Source organism: Monodon monoceros, unplaced genomic scaffold (genome assembly GCF_005190385.1).
Source record: "Monodon monoceros isolate NGI ecotype Baffin Bay Population unplaced genomic scaffold, NGI_Narwhal_1 Super_Scaffold_21, whole genome shotgun sequence".
NCBI classification, from domain to species: domain Eukaryota; kingdom Metazoa; phylum Chordata; class Mammalia; order Artiodactyla; family Monodontidae; genus Monodon; species Monodon monoceros.
Genome location: NW_021703778.1, coordinates 111,592,117 through 111,610,569, shown reverse-complemented (window position 1 = coordinate 111,610,569; position 18,453 = coordinate 111,592,117). Strand labels below are relative to the sequence as shown.

The 18,453-nt window shown below is 35.7% G+C and overlaps 1 protein-coding gene across 10 annotated transcripts in view; it reads left to right on the top strand.

Moving 5' to 3' along the window:
• The window catches only part of RALGAPA1 (Ral GTPase activating protein catalytic alpha subunit 1), a 228,295-nt gene that overhangs the window by 134,015 nt on the left and 75,827 nt on the right, over positions 1 to 18,453 (top strand). For all 10 annotated transcript variants that reach the window (XM_029237182.1, XM_029237176.1, XM_029237181.1 and 7 more), the window contains 4 exons: positions 254 to 364; positions 6,491 to 6,559; positions 12,072 to 12,206; positions 13,196 to 13,379. In XM_029237182.1, coding sequence (XP_029093015.1) covers positions 254 to 364; positions 6,491 to 6,559; positions 12,072 to 12,206; positions 13,196 to 13,379 — 499 coding nt within the window. The remainder of the gene's footprint in view (positions 1 to 253; positions 365 to 6,490; positions 6,560 to 12,071; positions 12,207 to 13,195; positions 13,380 to 18,453) is intronic.

Here is an 18,453-nt window from a genome sequence, read left to right as displayed (position 1 = left end):
CTTCAATGAGGACAGTCAGACATTACAAAGAAAAAATAAAGTTAATTATATCTTTGGAATGTGTTATGATTTTCTTATTTTGCAGGTGTATATTTATCTTCCTAATAATATTTTAATAAACACAAATATAGAATGACAAAAAAAAACATGTATACAATTTAAAATTTTTTAGCAGCTAATGCAGAGATGAATAATATCAGGAAGAAATTTTTTATAACAGTGCTTTTTTGTTTTTTTCTTATTGTTATTACAGTTTACAAATAAAACAGTAGCCCATGTAGCTTGTAACATGCTTCACATGCTGGTTCATTATGTACCTAGACTTCAGATTTACCAGCCTGATTCTCCCTTGAAAATTATTCAAGTAAGTAATTTCTCATTTATTTCTTATTATGACTTGTTAAAGATCCTTAGATTTGGATACCTTGAGATTAAAATTATTTAATAGTTTTCTTTAAATTTTGCATAGCTAAATAATGGCCACTCAGGGTGCTTTTTTTTTTTTTTTCTTTTTTTTTGTGGTACGTGAGCCTCTCACTCTTGTGGAGCACAGGCTCCAGATGCACAGGCTCAGCAGCCGTGGCTCACGGGCCCAGCCGCTCCGCAGCATGTGGGATCTTCCCGGACTGGGGCACAAACCCATGTCCCCTGCATCAGCAGGCGGACTCTCAACCACTGCGCCATCAGGGAAGCCCCAGGGTACTTTTTTGAGATATCAGAGTTCATGACAGTCCCTTTCTATATTATGTTAAGAGATTATGTGGTTGGTTTTAAATGCTACATGCAAATTTATCATTGCCATTGTCTTTATAATGTACATTAGGCTTCATTCCCTGTCTTAGGTTAGAAAACATACCATCCCTCCAGTTACCAAAATCAGGAGATTATTTTGATTCATTCCTTTCCTTTCCTCTTCAGCCAGTCATTTATGAAGTGGTTTATTTTTATTTTTATTTTTTTTATGTGTTCTGTGCTTCCTACAATACCTGACGTTTTTCAGCCCTTAATTATTTCTTTCTTGAGATACTATAATAACCTTCTAAACTGGTTTCCTGGCTTCTGAGGTCATCCCCTCCAAGTCATCATTCACATTGACATGACTCTTATGTCACTTTCCTGAAGAACAAACAAACAAACAAAATCTCAGAGTGGTTTTCCTTTGTCTATAAAATAAGACCCAAACTCTTTAGCTGGGAATTAATTTGAGGCCTCCAGATGAGGACCCAGCCCATCTTTTCAGAATCATGTACTGATTCCTTTTATGAAATACCCTGTAGTCTAGGCACCTGAGTCAGCTATTATCCCCTAAACATACCCCTCACTCTCTTCTTACCTAAAATGTTTTACTTTTCTCTACCCCACCCCCATCTTTCAGTGATTGGTTTAAATACCATCTCCTCAAAAAATAAGAATCCTTACTTGTTCTCTCCAACCAGAATTTATCTTTCTTATCTTCATATTCTTATAACATTTTTAGGAAAGATAGTAATTAATATTTATTAAGCACCTACTACCATGTATCAGTCACTATAGTAGTCACCTTTTCATATGTTACCTCATTTAATTCGTAAAAAGTCATTTGAGGTGGACTGTTATCCCTGCCTCCTCTCCTCCCTTTATTTAAGATGAGAGAACTGAGGAGACAGCAACTGTATAAAGTCATAAGGTAACAGGGTAGAAACAGGGTTCAAACCCAAGTCTGTAAAATTTCAAGTCCAGACTTTTCCCACTCAACCACGTCGCCAGGCCCTATTTTAGCACTAAATATACTTGTGTAAAAATTCTAAGCTTCTTGGGACTTCCCTGGTGGCGCAATGGATAAGATTCCATGCTCCCAATGCAGGGGGCCCGGGTTTGATCCCTGGTCAGGGAACGAGATCCCACATGCGTGCCGCAACTAAGAGTTCACATGCCACAACTAAGGAGCCTGCGGGCTGCAACTAAGTAGCCCACCTGCTACAACCAAAGAGCATACATGCCACAACTAAGGAGCCTGTGAGCCGCAACTAAGGAGTTTGCATGCCACAACTAAGACCTGATGCAATCAAATAATAAATATTTTTTAAAAAAAATTCTGAGCTGCTTCTTTAAGACAATGGCATTTTTTTTCTTCATTATTTTCTATGCCTAGGATGACTTGCATGTAGAATCTCTTAGGTAAATAATCTGTTGAGTTGAATATAGTATTATGGTTAAGAGGTTGGGTTTGAAGGTTAGACCTGGTTTAACTAACCCCTGACTCTGCCATTTACTAACTTTGTAACTGTCAACAAATTACTCAGTCCTCTAAATTCTGGCTTTCTTTATCTTTACATTTGGGATAAAAATACCTACCTCACAGAGTTGCTCTGAAGACTACATGAGAAAATATATGTAACACGCTGAGCACTTTTTGCCATAAAAGTGATGGGACATAAATTTTAATAAATGTTGGCAGCAGCTACCATTGTTATCATGCAGGACATGATAACTGGATGTAAATGTGAATGTTCATATATATGTCTATTAGTATTAAAACATTTGAAATTTTAAAACTCGAAAATTTTACCCTTTAAGATTGATTATTCTGTTGAAAGTTAAGGTGTTCTTTAAGTAAGCATATTTTCTTTTGTTCATTTGAAGGCCTCCAAATCCTTTCCCTTATTTTCTTCATAGTTTATATACTATTAATACTTACCTAAGTAATTCTTAGGTGTGTAGAGTTTTTGCAGATTGCTTCACTGTACATTATAGTGGCCAGTGCCTACAGATAAATGGTTATACTTTACCTCTAATTGAATGCAGAAATGAAATTCTAAAATAGAGCATTTCACTAATGGTTACCTACTTACATAGTTAGGAATAGAAGCCCAGTTCTATTACCAGTATTAAGTATTAATCTAATATACTAGATTCTATTAGTGTGTAAAGCCTTTTATGGTATAAATTATGTTTAGAGGAATTTTTCTACTTGAAGCAATCATTTATAAAAATTTAATAGCATACAATAAAAACACAGTAAATTTACCTCTATACATTTTTTTTTTTTTTTTTTTGCATTACGCAGGCCTCTCACTGTTGTGGCCTCTCCCGTTGCAGAGCACAGGCTCCAGATGCGCAGGCTTAGCGGCCATGGCCCACGGGCCCAGCCGCTCCGCGGCATGTGGGATCCTCCCAGACCGGTGCACGAACCCGTGTCCCCTGCATCGGCAGGCGGACTCCCAACCACTGCACCACCAGGGAAGCCCACCTCTATACATTTTTAACATGCACATTAAAAAATTGAATGAGGGCTTCCCTGGTGGTGCAGTGGTTGAGAATCCGCCTGCCAGTGCAGGGGACACGGGTTCGAGCCCTGGTCCGGGAGGATCCCACATGCCAAGGAGCAACTAGGCCCGTGAGTCACAACTACTGAGCCTGCACGTCTGGAGCCTGTGCTCCGCAACAAGAGAGGCCGCGATAGTGAGAGACCCGCGCACCGCGATGAAGAGGGGCCCCCGCTTGCCACAACTAGAGAAAGCCCTCACACAGAAACGAAGACCCAACACAGCAAAAGTAAATTAATTAATTAATAAACTCCTACCCCCAACATATTCTTAAAAAAAAAAAATTGAATGAGATCAAGAAATTTCCAGGGTAAATGATAACACTATAAGAATGTTTTGCTTTCTTTTAATAAGGTCTTTTATTTCATATTCTCTGTATCAATTTTATTCATATTCTGGTCAGTGTATAATATATGTTAATTTAAAAAGCCACATTATAAAATCTTTCTTTAAAAAAAAGGCGTATATTTACAAGTATATATACCGAAATATCTGGGAAGATGAGAGTAAATTTCTTTATTTTCCCCCCAACTTTATTGGGGAATAATTGATAAATATAATTGTATTATATTAAAGTATATAACATAATGATTTGATATTGTAGAAGGGTTACCAAGATCAAGATAATTAACATATCCATTACCTCACATTGTTAACATTTTTTTATGGTGAGAATGCTTAAGGTCTACTCTTAGCAACTTTAAGATATTCAGTACTGTACAATTAACTGTAGTTACTGTACTATACATTAAATCCTCAGAACTTATTTTTATAACTGAAAATTTGTACCCTTTGACCTACATCTCAGTTCACTAGACCCCAGACCCTGGCAACCACTATTCTGTTTCTATAAAATCAGCTTTTTTTACTTTTCCACATATAAGTGATACCATACAATATTTGTCTTTGTCTGGCTTATTTCACTTAGTGTAATGCACTCCAGTTTCTTTCATGTTGTCATAAATGGCAGGATTTTCTTCTTTCCTATGGCTTGAATAATATTCCATTGTGTATATATGTATACCACAATTTCTTTATCCGTTCATCTGTCGAAAGGCATGAGGGCTGTTCCATATCTTGGCTATTGTGAGTAATACTGCAGTGAGCATGGGTGTGCAGGTATCTCTTTGAGACACTGATTTCACTTCCTTCTGATATATACCCAGGAGTGGTATTATATGGTAGTTCTATTTTTAATTTTTTGAGGAACCTTCATACTATTTTGCATAATGGCTGTATCAGTTTACATTCCCACCAATAGTGTATAAGGGTTGCCTTTTTTCCACATCCTCACCAACATCTGTTCTCTCTTGTTTTTTTAAAAATAGCCATCCTAACAAAGGTGAGGTGATATTTCATTGTGGTTTTGATTTGCATTTTCCTGATACTACCGATGTTGAATACCTTTTCATGTTCCTGTTGGCCACTTGTATGTCCTTGGAAAAATGTCTGTTCAGATCCTTTGCCCATTTATAAATTTAGTTAGTTTTGCTATTGGGGGTATAAGTTCCTTGTATATTTTGGATATTAACGCCTTATCAGATATATGGTTTGCAAATATTTTTTTTTCCATTCTGTAAGTTGTCTTTTCACTTTATTGATGGTTTCATTTGCTGTGCAGAAGCTTTTAGTTTATGTAGTGCCACTTGTTTATTTTTTTGTTTTTGCTTCTGCTTTAGGTATGATTTCCAAAAAAATCATTACCAAGACCCATGTTAAGGAGACTTTTCCTATGTTTTCTTCTAGGAGTTTTATGGTTTCTGGTCTTTATATTAAGCCTTTGATCCATTTCAAGTTAATTGTTGTGAGTGGTATAAAATTGGGGTCCAGTTTCATTCTTTTGCATATGGATATCCAGTTTTCTTAACGGCGTGTGTGTGTTCTTGGACCCTTGTCAAAGATTAGTTGACTGTATGTGTGGGTTTATGTCTAGGCTTTATTCTAATGCACAGGTCTGTATGCCTGTTTTTATGTCAGTACCTTACTGTCAGTACCATATTTTGATTACTGTAGCTTTGTAATAAAGCTTGAAATCAGGAAGTGTGACGCCTCCAGCTTTGTTCTTCTTTCTCAAGATTGCTTTGGCTCTTTGGGTTTTTTTGTGGTTCCATTCAAATTTTAAGATAGTTTTTTTCTATTTCTGAGAAAAACACCACTGGAATTTTGCATTCAGTTGCATTGAATCTGTAGACCACTGTGGTAGTGTGAACAATTGAACGATATTAATTCTTCCCCATCTATGACATGGAATATCTTTCTATTTATTTGTGTCTTCAGCTACATTCACTAGTGTTTTCTAGTTTTCAGCATATAAGTCTTCCACCTCATTGGTTAAATTTATTCCTAAGTATATTATTGATTTTGATGCTGTTGTAAATGGGATAGCTTTCTTAATTTCTCTTTGTCATAGTTTATTGTTGGCGTATAGAAATGCAGCTGATTTTTGTATGTTGATTTTGCATCCTGCAGCTTTAGTGAATTCATTTATGAGTTCTAACGGGGTTTTTTTTGGTGGAATTTTAGGATTTTCTATATATAAGATCATGTCATGTACAAACAGAAATAATTTTACTTCTTCCTTTCAGACTTGGATGACTTTTATTTCTTTTTCTTGCCTAATTGCTGTGGTAGGACATCCAGTACTGTGTTGAATAGAAATGGCAGTTGTGAGCATCCTTATCTTGTTCCTGACTTTAGAGGAAAGGATATTAACTTTTTACCTTTTGAGTATGGTGTTAGCTTTGGGCTTGTCATATATGGTGTTTATTATGTTGAGATACATCCCTTCTATACCTAATTGGTTGAGCAAAGTAGATGTCTTGAGTGATAAATTACAGATGGTTTTTATAAATCTTTTTGCTTATCTATGTCTTCTCATTTTTCTATCAGAACATATATTGTTTGTATGTTTATACATATTGATTCATGACTTGAATTTGTAAGAAATCCATTTATAGTTAACAGAGCATATATAACTTTGGTTCTGTACATTAGGATTGTAAATGATTGATAGTTAGGTGTACTTGAAAAGCTGACCTATTAAAAATTACTTTGAAATAACAATGTTAATATATTTTGGATAAACTTTCAGCAGTAGATTTTGTATCACTTTAGCATTATTGTTTAAGTTTTAGGATGCACCATTAGTTTGACGTATTTTGAGCTATTTTCTTTATTTCCTACAGATTCTAATAGCCACTATTACCCATCTTTTGCCAAGTACAGAAGCTTCATCTTATGAAATGGACAAGAGGGTAATTTAAATTATTTAATATTTAATATGTGGTTACCTAGTAAGATACTTATATTTTAAAACTGTGAAGGTATATCTATTTACATGGGAGACATTAATTAATCTTGTGTTTAAAATAATTGGAAATATAGCTTTCCATTATTTAAGTGTAACTAAATCACATTTTAGTTTATATCTCAAGTTAATCATGGTCATCTGATAAAGTCTTTGAATTTAGGGTTGTAAGGAACCTGGGAGGATATTCTGTCCATTTATAATTTTTTTACTTGTTATGGTCTTGTTTATGCCTGAAAATAACTGAGAATAGGTCCAGAAACATAATTACAGCTGCAGAGTTCTGTAAATAATGGGCAGAACATATGTAATAAAACATACTTGATATTTCAACACAATATGATTAAGAAGTGGTAACACTGAGATTTCTTGTTGGCATTGTCAACACATGAGTTCTATTAAACTGTGGGAGTATATGAGATCACTTAAGGTGAAGCTGTAGAGTAAGAAGGGTTAGCAAAGTATAACACCTTGAAGATAGCAGTTAAAGAACAGGCAGAGAGGGGGATCACCAACGTAGTGACATAGAAGGCTGCTGAATTTTCTTCCTCGCTTGGACCCATGGAAGATACAGCTACACATGGAGCAATTCCCTCTGAGAGAAATCCAGAAACTAGTCAAGTGACCTCTACACATCAAGCGACTAAGAAAATACCCACATCAAAAATAGGTAGGAAAGGCTGTAACACACTCTTGCCATAAACCCCACCCTAGCAGAGCTCCATACAGTCAGGAGGAAGCCCCCAATTTCCACCTTCTCTCTGAGGAGAGAAGGGTTTAGCCCATACGTCTAGCACCCCACCTTTTAAGCCTGCCACCCAAGGACAGGTCCCCAAATCACCTGGCTCTGAAAGCCAAAGGGCTTGCGTTCACAGCTCCCATAGAACTATATGAAACAAAGAAGCAGCTGTTAACAGGCACGTTGCTGTTTATATTCCGTTTTAGAGATTTTTTTCCCCATCCCTGTTGTTTTTATTTATTTATTTGTCTGTGGTTTATCCATCCTTTGTTTATTTTGTGCAGATGAGCAGATACATCTGTATTTTCTTTTTTCTTCCTGTTTGTTACACAAAAGTATAATAGTCTAGATATTCATTGGTACTTTCGGTTTTTCACTTGACAGTATATTCTGGAAATTCACAATAAATAAATTCACAGAGGTCTTCCGTGTTCTTTTTTGCAGCTGTATAGTATTAGTACTCCATTGAGGGAGTGCACCATAATTTATAAATTTCATAATTTATTCAAGTCATTCTTCTATGTATGGACATAGAGATTATTTTCAGAATTTTGCAGTTACAAGCAATGCTGCAGTGACTAACTTTATGTCTGTATATTTTTACATTGTTGGAATGTGTCTTCAGGGTGTATTCCTAGAAGTGGAATTGCTGGGTCAAAAGGTAAACAGATATTGTAATTATGTTAAATATTGGCATTCCCACAAGCATATACTATGAGAGTATGTTTCCCCAGAGCCTAACCACAGAGTATGACATATTTTTAAATTTTTGCCCGTTTGATAGGGGAACAATAGTATTTCAGTGTAGTGTTCATTTACCTTTCTCTTTTTATAAGTGAAGTTGAATATCTTCTCATATTTGTTAATGGCCTAATTTTTTACTTTATTTGTGAATTGTCCATTCATATGTTTTTACATTTTCAGTCAGATTTTGGTATTTTTCCCTCAGATGTTTACATATTAGGGAGTTTTTTATGTAAGTCAGTTTATCAATCTTTTACTTCATTAGGTATCTAGATTTTGAGCCATAGGTAGAAAACCTTTTCACATTTTCTTCTAGTACTTATACAGCTTCATTGTTTACACTTTTACCCCTCATCCATTTGAAGTTTATTTTCTGTCTTTTGAGATAGGGATCTAATTTTTGTTGTTTTCCTAAATGGATAACCAGATTTCTGAGTTCCCTTTATTAAAAAGTTCCTCTTTGCCTCTTAATGAATAATCAAGTTCCATAATTACTTGGGTCTGTTTCTTAACTTTCTATACTAGCAGTTTTCAAACTCTTTTGGTGACAAAATCATTTTACTATTGATAAACATTTTTGAAGATCTCAACTTTTGTTAATGTGGATTATATTTTGTCTTCTTGACCTGTCTTGTACTGAGAGTGGTGTGTTAAAGTCTTCTGTTAATATTTCTATATTTCCTTGCATCTACTGTGGTTTTTCCTTTGTAGTCACTGTTACTTTATACATAGATATCCATAACTGTTTTATCTTCATTTTGAATTATAGCTTTAACATTAATGCTTTTTGGTTTGAATTCTAATTTGCCTGGTGTACCTTTTTCCATCTCTTTAGTTTTAGCCTTTCTGAATCTTTTTGTTTAACTATATCTCTTGAATACAACACATACTTGCGTCTTGCTTTGTGAGCCAAATTGAAAATCTTTTTCTTTTATTAGGCAAGTTAAACCCATTTTTATGATATATTGTATTTTTTATCTTACCTCTGTCAGTCTATTTTATGATTATTATGCATATTATATTTTCTGTTTCTTTCTCTGCATGATGTATTTCCTTTGTTCTTCTTAAAATTCTTTTGGTATTCAGGAAACTTTGTACTTTTTTCTTGTAGTTACCTTTATATGTATACTTTTTTTAATGCCTTTGTTCCCTTGCTTTCTTAACCTTTTATACTATATGGTTTGTGATTATTTAATGGTATCCTTTATCTCCCATGTGTTGCCTGTATGTTAATAAGTGAGCTTATGTTACTTTTCTTCTCTCTCTTTACCTTTATTTTTAGTTCCTTTATGTCTGCACGTAACATTTAGCATATGTCATGTAACAAATGATTCTTCTACACTCATCTCTACGTTTTTAAAAAATCTTAGATCCATAACTAAATATATCAGATACTCACTGTTAGACTTTTTACTGAAGTTCCTCAGTCAACTTCTTATTTAAATGAAGTTCATCTTTATTCTTCAAGATGGGCTCATGAATGCAGAATTCCCTAAGCTCTTGCATGTATAAATTTTTTTCTGTAACAACAAGATACTTGGTTCACACTTATTTTCCTTGAGGTTTTTATTTTTTTTAATGTTGCCTTGCTTGTATACTGTTTTTGAGAAATCTGATGCCATTTTTATTCTCTTGTCCTTGTAAGTTATTTCATGTTTTTTCCTGGAGGCTCTAAGGAGATACACACACACACACACACACATGCGCACGCGCGCACACACACACACACACACACATTTATTTTTTTAGGTCTTACTTTTCAAGTTTTACCAGGGTATGTATTAGAGTTGATTATTGCAGGTCAGTTTGTCCTGGATCTGGTAGGCCTTGTCAATATGTAGATTTTGGGGACTCCACATTTAAGTGAATAGGATATTCTTTTTCTGTCTTCCATTCCAGTCATTTCTCTGTGACATTTTTTACCTTTTTCTTTGTCTCACTTTTGTTCTCTTTATTCAATACCCCTTATTAAATTTTCTTTTTATTTTTTTTAAACTTATTCTTCCTTAGGCATCTTATAACTTGGGCTTCATTTCTAATATCATTTTATCCTTTTTTAGTTTTCTTTCCTGACTTGAATCAATTCTTCCCTTTTTGGTCTATTTCTTCTTAGTTTTTTAAATTCCTGATTTAAGATGGGATTTTCGTTGTCCCCTATACCTAAATGCTTATTTGACAATATTTAATTTAGATTAGAAGGTTGTGTTATAGTTTTCTTCTGCTTCATTATTGGTTTTGGTGGGCAGGAATTTTCATCAGCTGAATTGCTTAAGATTCTCATTTTCTGTTTTCTTTTTATAGTAGTTTTTTATAGATGAAGACTGTCTGCATTTCTGTGGACAAGTTGGTGGCTTGGGGTGGTTTATAAGATTCCTATTTCAAGAGCTCCCTCTTCTGGCAGTTTAACAAAGTATAGTGTTTTCATTGGATGACACTAAGGTGGGAGAGGAATTACAGAACCATCAGTTTTAAAAAATTGTAAAAATCTTGCAAGGTCTTAAATTTCTCTTTTCATTTTTCTTTTCACATTATGTTTTCCACAAGGTGTCTCTCCATTCCCTTTTAACAATTTTCTCCCCCAAAGTATTACCTTTCCTGCAGTACTTTTAAATACTTTCCTTCTACTCAGTACTCTATCTACCAGTACATGTTTCTCATTATTCTCACACTTAGGGTAGACCTTTTTTGGGGGGCTTGGTTTTTTGGTTTGTACCTGGTTTCCTTCTCTCTTTTACAGCTTACCCAAACTACCCTCACTCTTCATGAGAGCTTGCAGTGGGAGAATGGGTAAAAGCTTGTTGGATTTGCTGTGTGTATTTTCTACTCACAGACAATTGAATTTAGAATGTTCTGTTTTCTGGTTATACTGAGGATGTGGGTTTTGTGGTATTTTATTGGTTCTTTTTGTTCTTTATTGTTCTTTTGGAGGGTGTGTTGTGAGATTTAGGCCAGCATTACTCTTTGAGTTGGAGAGTTGGTCTTTGATTCTAAAGATCAGTGTATCTCTTATTGCTACTTGATTGACACTTTTATGGTACTAATTGTGATTCTTTATTCAATAAAATGGACCACATAGATACTGCTATTTTACTCTACATTTTAGATAACAGTGTTTTGTTTATAACATCCATCAGTTTAAACGTGTCCAGTAGAAAAATTCATTTAATGTAATTAGTAAGAGTATCAGAAAGTGGTTAAGATAGTCTTTCTGGCAGGTTGCTCAGTGAGGTGTTAAATTAGAAAAGAAATGTGGAAATGATTGTAATACATATGAACTAAAACCTTTCATTTGTGTTCCATTTCTTGTGCATTACGTAAGAATAGCTAATTGATGTCTGTTGTCTTTTAAGCTCAGTGTTTTTATGTTTGTTTAAAAATAATTTGGGGACTTTCCTGGTGACGCAGTGGTTAAGAATCCGCCTACCAATGCAGGGGACACGGGTTCAATCACTGGTCTGGGAAGATCCCACGTGCCATGGAGCAACTAAGCCCATGTGCCACAACTACTGAGCCTGTGCTCTAGAGCCCGCGAGTCACAACTACTGAAGCCCACGCACCTAGAGCCCGTGTTCCACAACAAGAGAAGCCACTGCAATGAGAAGCCCCCGTACCACAACGAAGAGTAGCCCCCGCTCGCCGCAATTAGAGAAAGCCTGTGTGCAGCAATGAAGACCCAACGCAGCCAAAAATTAATTAATTAATTAAAAAATAATAATAATTTTAATGTTCCTGTTTTTATTATGCTTAAGGTTTCATTGTGCTTGCTTGCCCTAAAATATAAGGGAGAAACCTACAGTAATGTTCATATACATCTTAAAATCATTTAGGTCTAGGTAAATATTAATGGTGGAATTTAGTTGATAGTTCCTGAAATACATTTTGGAAAACAAAAGATAAGTTGGTGAATTTCTGTTAAATTTTTAACTCTTATTTAATGAGTTTACAATAATAATGATCTTTTTTGTTGTTGTTTCAGTTGGTGGTATCCTTACTTCTGTGCCTTCTGGACTGGATCATGGCCTTACCTCTAAAGACACTGCTCCAACCAGTCCATGCAACAGGAGCAGAAAATGATAAAATAGAAAAATCTGTCCTCAACTGTATTTATAAGGTAAACTTCTTTGCTTTATTATTTATTTGGTAACCAAGGGTTTTTAAAACCTAAAGAAATAACATTTCTTAGTATTACATTTTCATTGTTTTATAGCTAGGTATTTATTTTTAATAAATTTATTTTTGGGTGCATTGGGTCTTCATTGCTGTGCTTGGGCGTTCTCTAGTTACGGCAAGTGGGGGCTACTCTTAGCTGTGGTGCGTGGACTTCTCATTGTGGTGGCTTCTCTTGTTGCAGAGCACGGGCTCTAGGCGCACGGACTTCAGTAGTTGTGGCACGTGGGTTCAGTAGTTGTGGCACATGGGCTCAGTATTTGTGGCTTGCGGGCTCTAGAGTGCAGGCTCAGTAGTTGTGGCTCACGGGCTTAGTTGCTCCGTGGCATGTGGGATCTTCCCGGACCAGGGGTCGAACCCGTGTCCCCTGCATTGGCAGGCGGATTCTTTTTTTTATTATTATTATTTTTTATTTACTTTTTTTGTGGTACACGGGCCTCTTACTGTTGTGGCCTCTCCCGTTGCGGAGCACAGGCTCCGGACGCGCAGGCTCAGTGGCCATGGCTTATGGGCCCACCCGCTCCGCGGCATGCGGGATCTTCCCGGACCGGAGCACTAACCCCTGTCCCCTGCATCGGCAGGCGGACTCTCAACCACTGCGCCACCAGGGAAACTCTGAGCTAGGTGTTTTCTAAGAACATAGATTTATCTTATGGTACCTAGGGGTAATTAAAAAGTACTTCTTACAAGACACTGTTGTTTCATTGCAAAATTTTGAAAGAAGTCTTTGTTGAATATGAGAATCATTAGTTAAATTTTGCTCATTCTTCTTTTTTAGATTAAATTTTACCTTGATTGAAGAGCTAAGTGTTTAAATATTTAAATTTTTGTCAAGTACTTGTATTAGCAGTTGACTTGTTTTCTCCTTTTTCTTTATGTATTTATTTTCACTTAAAAGGAAAACTTGGTATGTTTTTTCCCCTGTATTTTCAGGTATTACACGGGTGTGTTTATGGATCTCAGTGTTTTGGCAATCCAAGGTATTTTCCATTAAGCCTCTCTGATTTGGCATCTGTAGATTATGATCCTTTTATGCATTTGGAAAGCCTAAAAGAGCCTGAACCTCTGCACTCTCCTGATTCGGAACGATCTTCTAAACTCCAGCCAGTAACAGAAGGTAAAATGAATTCTCTTCAGGACAGTATTGTTGCTTGGGTTCTCCCAAGGTATGATTTGAGGCCTGGGTAGAAATACTGGAGGATAATATATCTTACTTGGTAATTGTTTACCTTGACACGTACGTTATAGCTAAGTTCATTTTTAGTTTAAGAAACAACTTCAGATACACAATTCCTAAGATTATATGTGATGACATTCCCTTTACACTTCTGAGTTATTCTGATAAGTTTTTTAACCACATTGTTTTTAGATTCAGAGAGTTTACTCTCTGATAAAAGGGAAAGATGTAAACAAGTAACCTTATGATATGAGCACATATTAAAACAAAAGTACATTCAAGATACAGGGGTAGCCCAGAGGAACCCAGCAATTACTGAAGGGTTTTAAGGAGGTGATATATATCAGGGGTCCCCAACCCCCAGGCCACGGACTGGTACTGGTCTGCGGCCTGTTAGGAACTGGGCCGCAGAGCAGGAGGTGAGCAGCGGGCAAGGACGTGAAGCTTCATCTGCCGCTCACCATTGCTCCCATTACCGCCTGAACCATCCCTCCACACCCCACCCCCCATCCGTGGGAAAGTTCTTTCACGAAACTGGTCCCTGGTGCCAGAAAGGTTGGGGTCCACTGATATACATGATAAAATTAGTATTAAGAGCACTTTGATAGTAGTATTTTACAGGCGTCAGCAAACTGTGGCCCATGCCTGCCACCTGTTTCTATAAAGAAAGTTTTATTGAGACTCATGCATGCTCTTCATTTGTGTGTCATTATGGCTGCTTTTGTATAGTAATAGTAGTGTTGAGTAGTTGGGACAGAGATAGCATGGCCCATAAAGCTGAAGATAATTTACTCTCTGTCCCCTTGCAGAAAAAGTTTGCTGATCTCTAGTATGTTAGATTGATTTTAGGGTGGTTAACTCAGGATCAGAGAGACCAATCATGATGCTGTTGCAATAGGCCAAGCAAGAGTTGCTAAAGGGTTAAATTGGTTATATTTTCCCTAAACTAGACTAAGAATATGAGAAAGTTTAAAGGATTAGGGGGCGAATCAGGAGGGCAGTATTGGAAATGGTTTAGCTTAGAGTGCCTGTTGGATATTCATATGAAGAGATCTAGTGGACAATTGATTGTACATGCAGATCTAGGTCTTAGCAGAGGGGTCTTTGTTAGGAATATGTATTTACATGGGTGTGTGTATTCTGAGAAGAAAAAGTTGGAAAGGAAGGAAAACCAGGAGAGAGTAGTTTCTCAGAAACAAAGAGAAGAGAAAGATTTTTTTAAAGACTGGCCAATGGTATTAAATGATAGAGATATCAAGTACAAAAAGACTGACAAATATATCTACTTTAGTTTCAGCAGAAAAGTAGGAGACAGAAGTGGATGGCTGTGGGTTGAAGAGCAAGCAGAAGTTAAGGAAGTAGAGCCATCTGTCAAAAGTGCTCTTTAAAACTTGACTTTTTTATTTTAAAAAAGCAAAGAAAAATCATAAAACAATAGATAAGTTAAAAGATTATTCAGGATTAAAGGAGTTCTAAAGACAGTTAAACTCAATGATAAGCTGAGAAGGAAGTTAGTAAGGGGATCATTAATAGAGTGAAGTTCCTGAGAGGTGAGCTGGAAAGATTAGGTGTTAATATTAGCCCTTCCTCTGCGACCAGAAAGAAGAAGGTGGAAGTAAATTAAGGGGACTGACAGAAGTTACTGAGGGCCCAGTAGAAAACGGAAACTGCAAAATTTTGGTTGCACCAGTCAACATTCAGTAAGGTGGATCTGGCAGATATACAAGGGAACAATGGCTTTCAGAATGTTGATATATGGTTTAGTTATAGAATCTAGGGTTGGTAAGGATTGAACTGATGCTAGGAAATGGGTAATAAGCTGGAAGAAAGTAGAGGTGATGCAGAAAGTAGATGTAGTTGTTAATAACAAATTAGAACAGTGATTCTCAGCCTTGGCTGCATATTACAATACTGATGTCTGGTCCCGTCCATAGAGATTTTGATATATTGATCTGGGATTGCTGGGATTTTTAAAACCTTGCAGGTGATTAATATGCAGCCAAGGTTGAGAACCACAGAGCATATCAGTATGTTAGGACAGTGGTTTATTAAATGAGTTTTTAAGCAGTGGAACCTCTTCAAATAAATTTCACAAGGAAGTCCACTTTGTAAAACTTTTTAAAGTAGAGCTGCAGCAGGGATTGTGCTGACTTCTCTCCCATTCATCTGCAACAGCCCTCTCCCAGGCTCTACAAAACAAAATTGGGAAATCACTAGACTAGGAGGTTGTGGTCAAAGAGTAAACTATCAAGGAAGAGTTTGATTTTTAAAGGCAGAATAGTTATAAATGATTAAAACATTTAGGATGTGGCCGTGGTAATGGATTGATGACATAGAATGCAAGTGAAGATATAAAGTTACACATCAAGGAAACAGGGCTAGGGTTTTGGGTTGATCACAAATAGCTGATAATTTGTCTAGAACACATATATACAAGTGAAATAGGAATATAGGAAAAATAATTCAGACAGTAATTGATACAGGTGACATAATTATTTCTTTAGATTTGGCATAGTACAATACAGTGTTTTTTTTACTTAAGGACAAAGTTATATGAAAATATTCTTTGCTTTTTGCATTTTTAAAGGTGTAAAATGATAAAGTTTGATTCAGGGCAGGATAGTGTATTTCTTAAACAGTGAAATAAATAGTTTACTTATGTAAAGGGAAGTTTTAATGTATTTCATGCAAATTTACTGTGCCATTAACAGTCACTGTAAAAGACAGAAAGGTGTAAAGGTTTTAAACAGATGAGCTTTATATTGATACCAAATACTCTGTAGGGTGCTATTCTCTAAATGTATTAAAGTTGTTCCCTTTGGACTTTCTTAAAGGTATTAAGGACCAGATAAATGCAGAACCTTTTAGGAACAGCTGTGAGCTAGCAGCAGGTGATTCTGTGGTCTGTAGTGACTACATGCTGTGGGGTTTTTTTAATGTGGCAGAAATGGCTAATCATTGTGCCCTTGTCTAAGGCATGCTTCATCATCTTCAAGTACTTTTTTGGCCAAAGATTTCTAAACATAGAGTGTTCCTAATAAGCTCAGTATTGGATTGAACAAGTCTGATTTGAGAATTATTGGCAGGAGTAGCTGTAATTATTAAATTTACTAAAGAATAAAGCAAGGTAGTGAAGTTGGCTTTTTGTCAAATGGCAGTAGTCTTATTAGCAAAAAGTCATCATTTGCAGGGTCAGAGTGAAAGGAGGCTCCAAAGAATTCATTCTGTCTTAATTATAGTTTCACCTATACATATTATGCAAAGCTCATATTTAAAGCATTTGCCAAAATTAACTTCCTCTGCATGTTCTATTGCAGTGCAGTGAATTGCAGCAGCTTTTTATGTCTTGCTGCTTTTGTATGCCATAATAATCAGTAATTACGGGTTTGCTGCAAATGCTGTAGGGTTTGTTTAATCTGACAATATGAAAAGACAACCTTGAATAGACTTTTTTAAATGAATGCTAGTTACACAAAGCCTTAGAAGCATCGATATCTTCATTTTGCATTTTCTCACAAGGCTGGTTATTTTAGAATTTCATTTTGAATTTCTACATTAGAGAATTTCATATGTTTTCTTTATATCTAAGATATATAGAAGAAAGATGTGTATGTTCTGTAGCTTACGATTCAAAAATAAATCTAAATAAACCTAACTGCCAAATTAACAAGTTGAGAGGTTTCTGTCCCTTTATATAAATATACATATATATATATATCCTGAATTTGGAGATGCAGCTTAGGAAAGAAAATGCTTCTACCTACTTCTGAAATCTTAATTTATTTTTTAAGTGTAATCAGTGAATTTCTGTGAACCCTCGAGTGCAAAATGAGAAGCATTGGCTAGATTATCTGCAAGGCCTCTTACAGTGTGAACACTCATTAAAATCGAAGCTATAATTAGAGAAGCAAAAGCAGGCACTAGATTCAAATCACCCCTCTGTTTCTCATCATTCAGTGGCATATCTTTTTACTTTACCATAATAGGTCTTGAAAATGTAGGATTGAATTAAGGTTAATCATTTAGTGTTGTTATCTAGTGCTGAATAGCTCATTTTCAGAGCTAGCCATACTATCATCAAAGAACAGCTCAATGTAATTGGAACTTTTTAAGTAAACTGAAAATGTTTATATATATATGTATGTAAAATAAAACTTGATTACGGAAGATTAAAAGTTTGACACTCAGTAACATTTCAAAATCAACCAAAGTCCACAGAAAACTGTTCTTTTTTAGAGTTGGAATAATGGAGGAGATGTTATTGGTATTAATAGCATAGCAGCTGATTTGTTGCTGACTCTTTGCCTGTACCCAGTGGTGTCGGTTCTGAATCTTGAGGGCTACAACCTCGAAAATATAACATTGTTCTTTCTTGCCTCTTTTTAAGTAATCATATCAGCAGTGCACAACCTAGTTCCCTTATAAACTTTATAAAGTTGAGTTTATTGAGGTATAATTTACATGAAATAAAATTTATCTTCCTTTGATGTGAGAATTTTACTATATATTGATTGTGTTGGTGGTTATACAATTCTATATAGTTACTGAAATTCATCACAAAGTACACTCGAAATTAAGGAATTTATTTTATGTAGGTAATACTTTGATCATCAGGACATTTTCAAATCTATATTTATTCTGGTAGCTAGGCCATAGTATTCCCAAATGATTAACTTTCAGAATATAACAATGCTCAGACAATATCACTGTGGTAGAACAATACAGAGACATGATTATTCTGTAACCTTGTATATAAGACAGACAAGAACACTATCAACACACACACAAACACACAACTGAACGCCCTCTTCTAACGTGAATGATTAGTATGTCTTTACTAATGACAACTCTCCTCCCACCTCCTAGATGAAAAGTATCAAGTTAACCCAGTTGTCCCCACTTCCTGACACCACTCATTACATAAGTGGCTTCCACATCAACCCTCTATAGAATCACACTGGCAGTCTTTGGCTAGTGGGCTTGGACAAGTTATTGTCTATCTGCACTTCCTCCT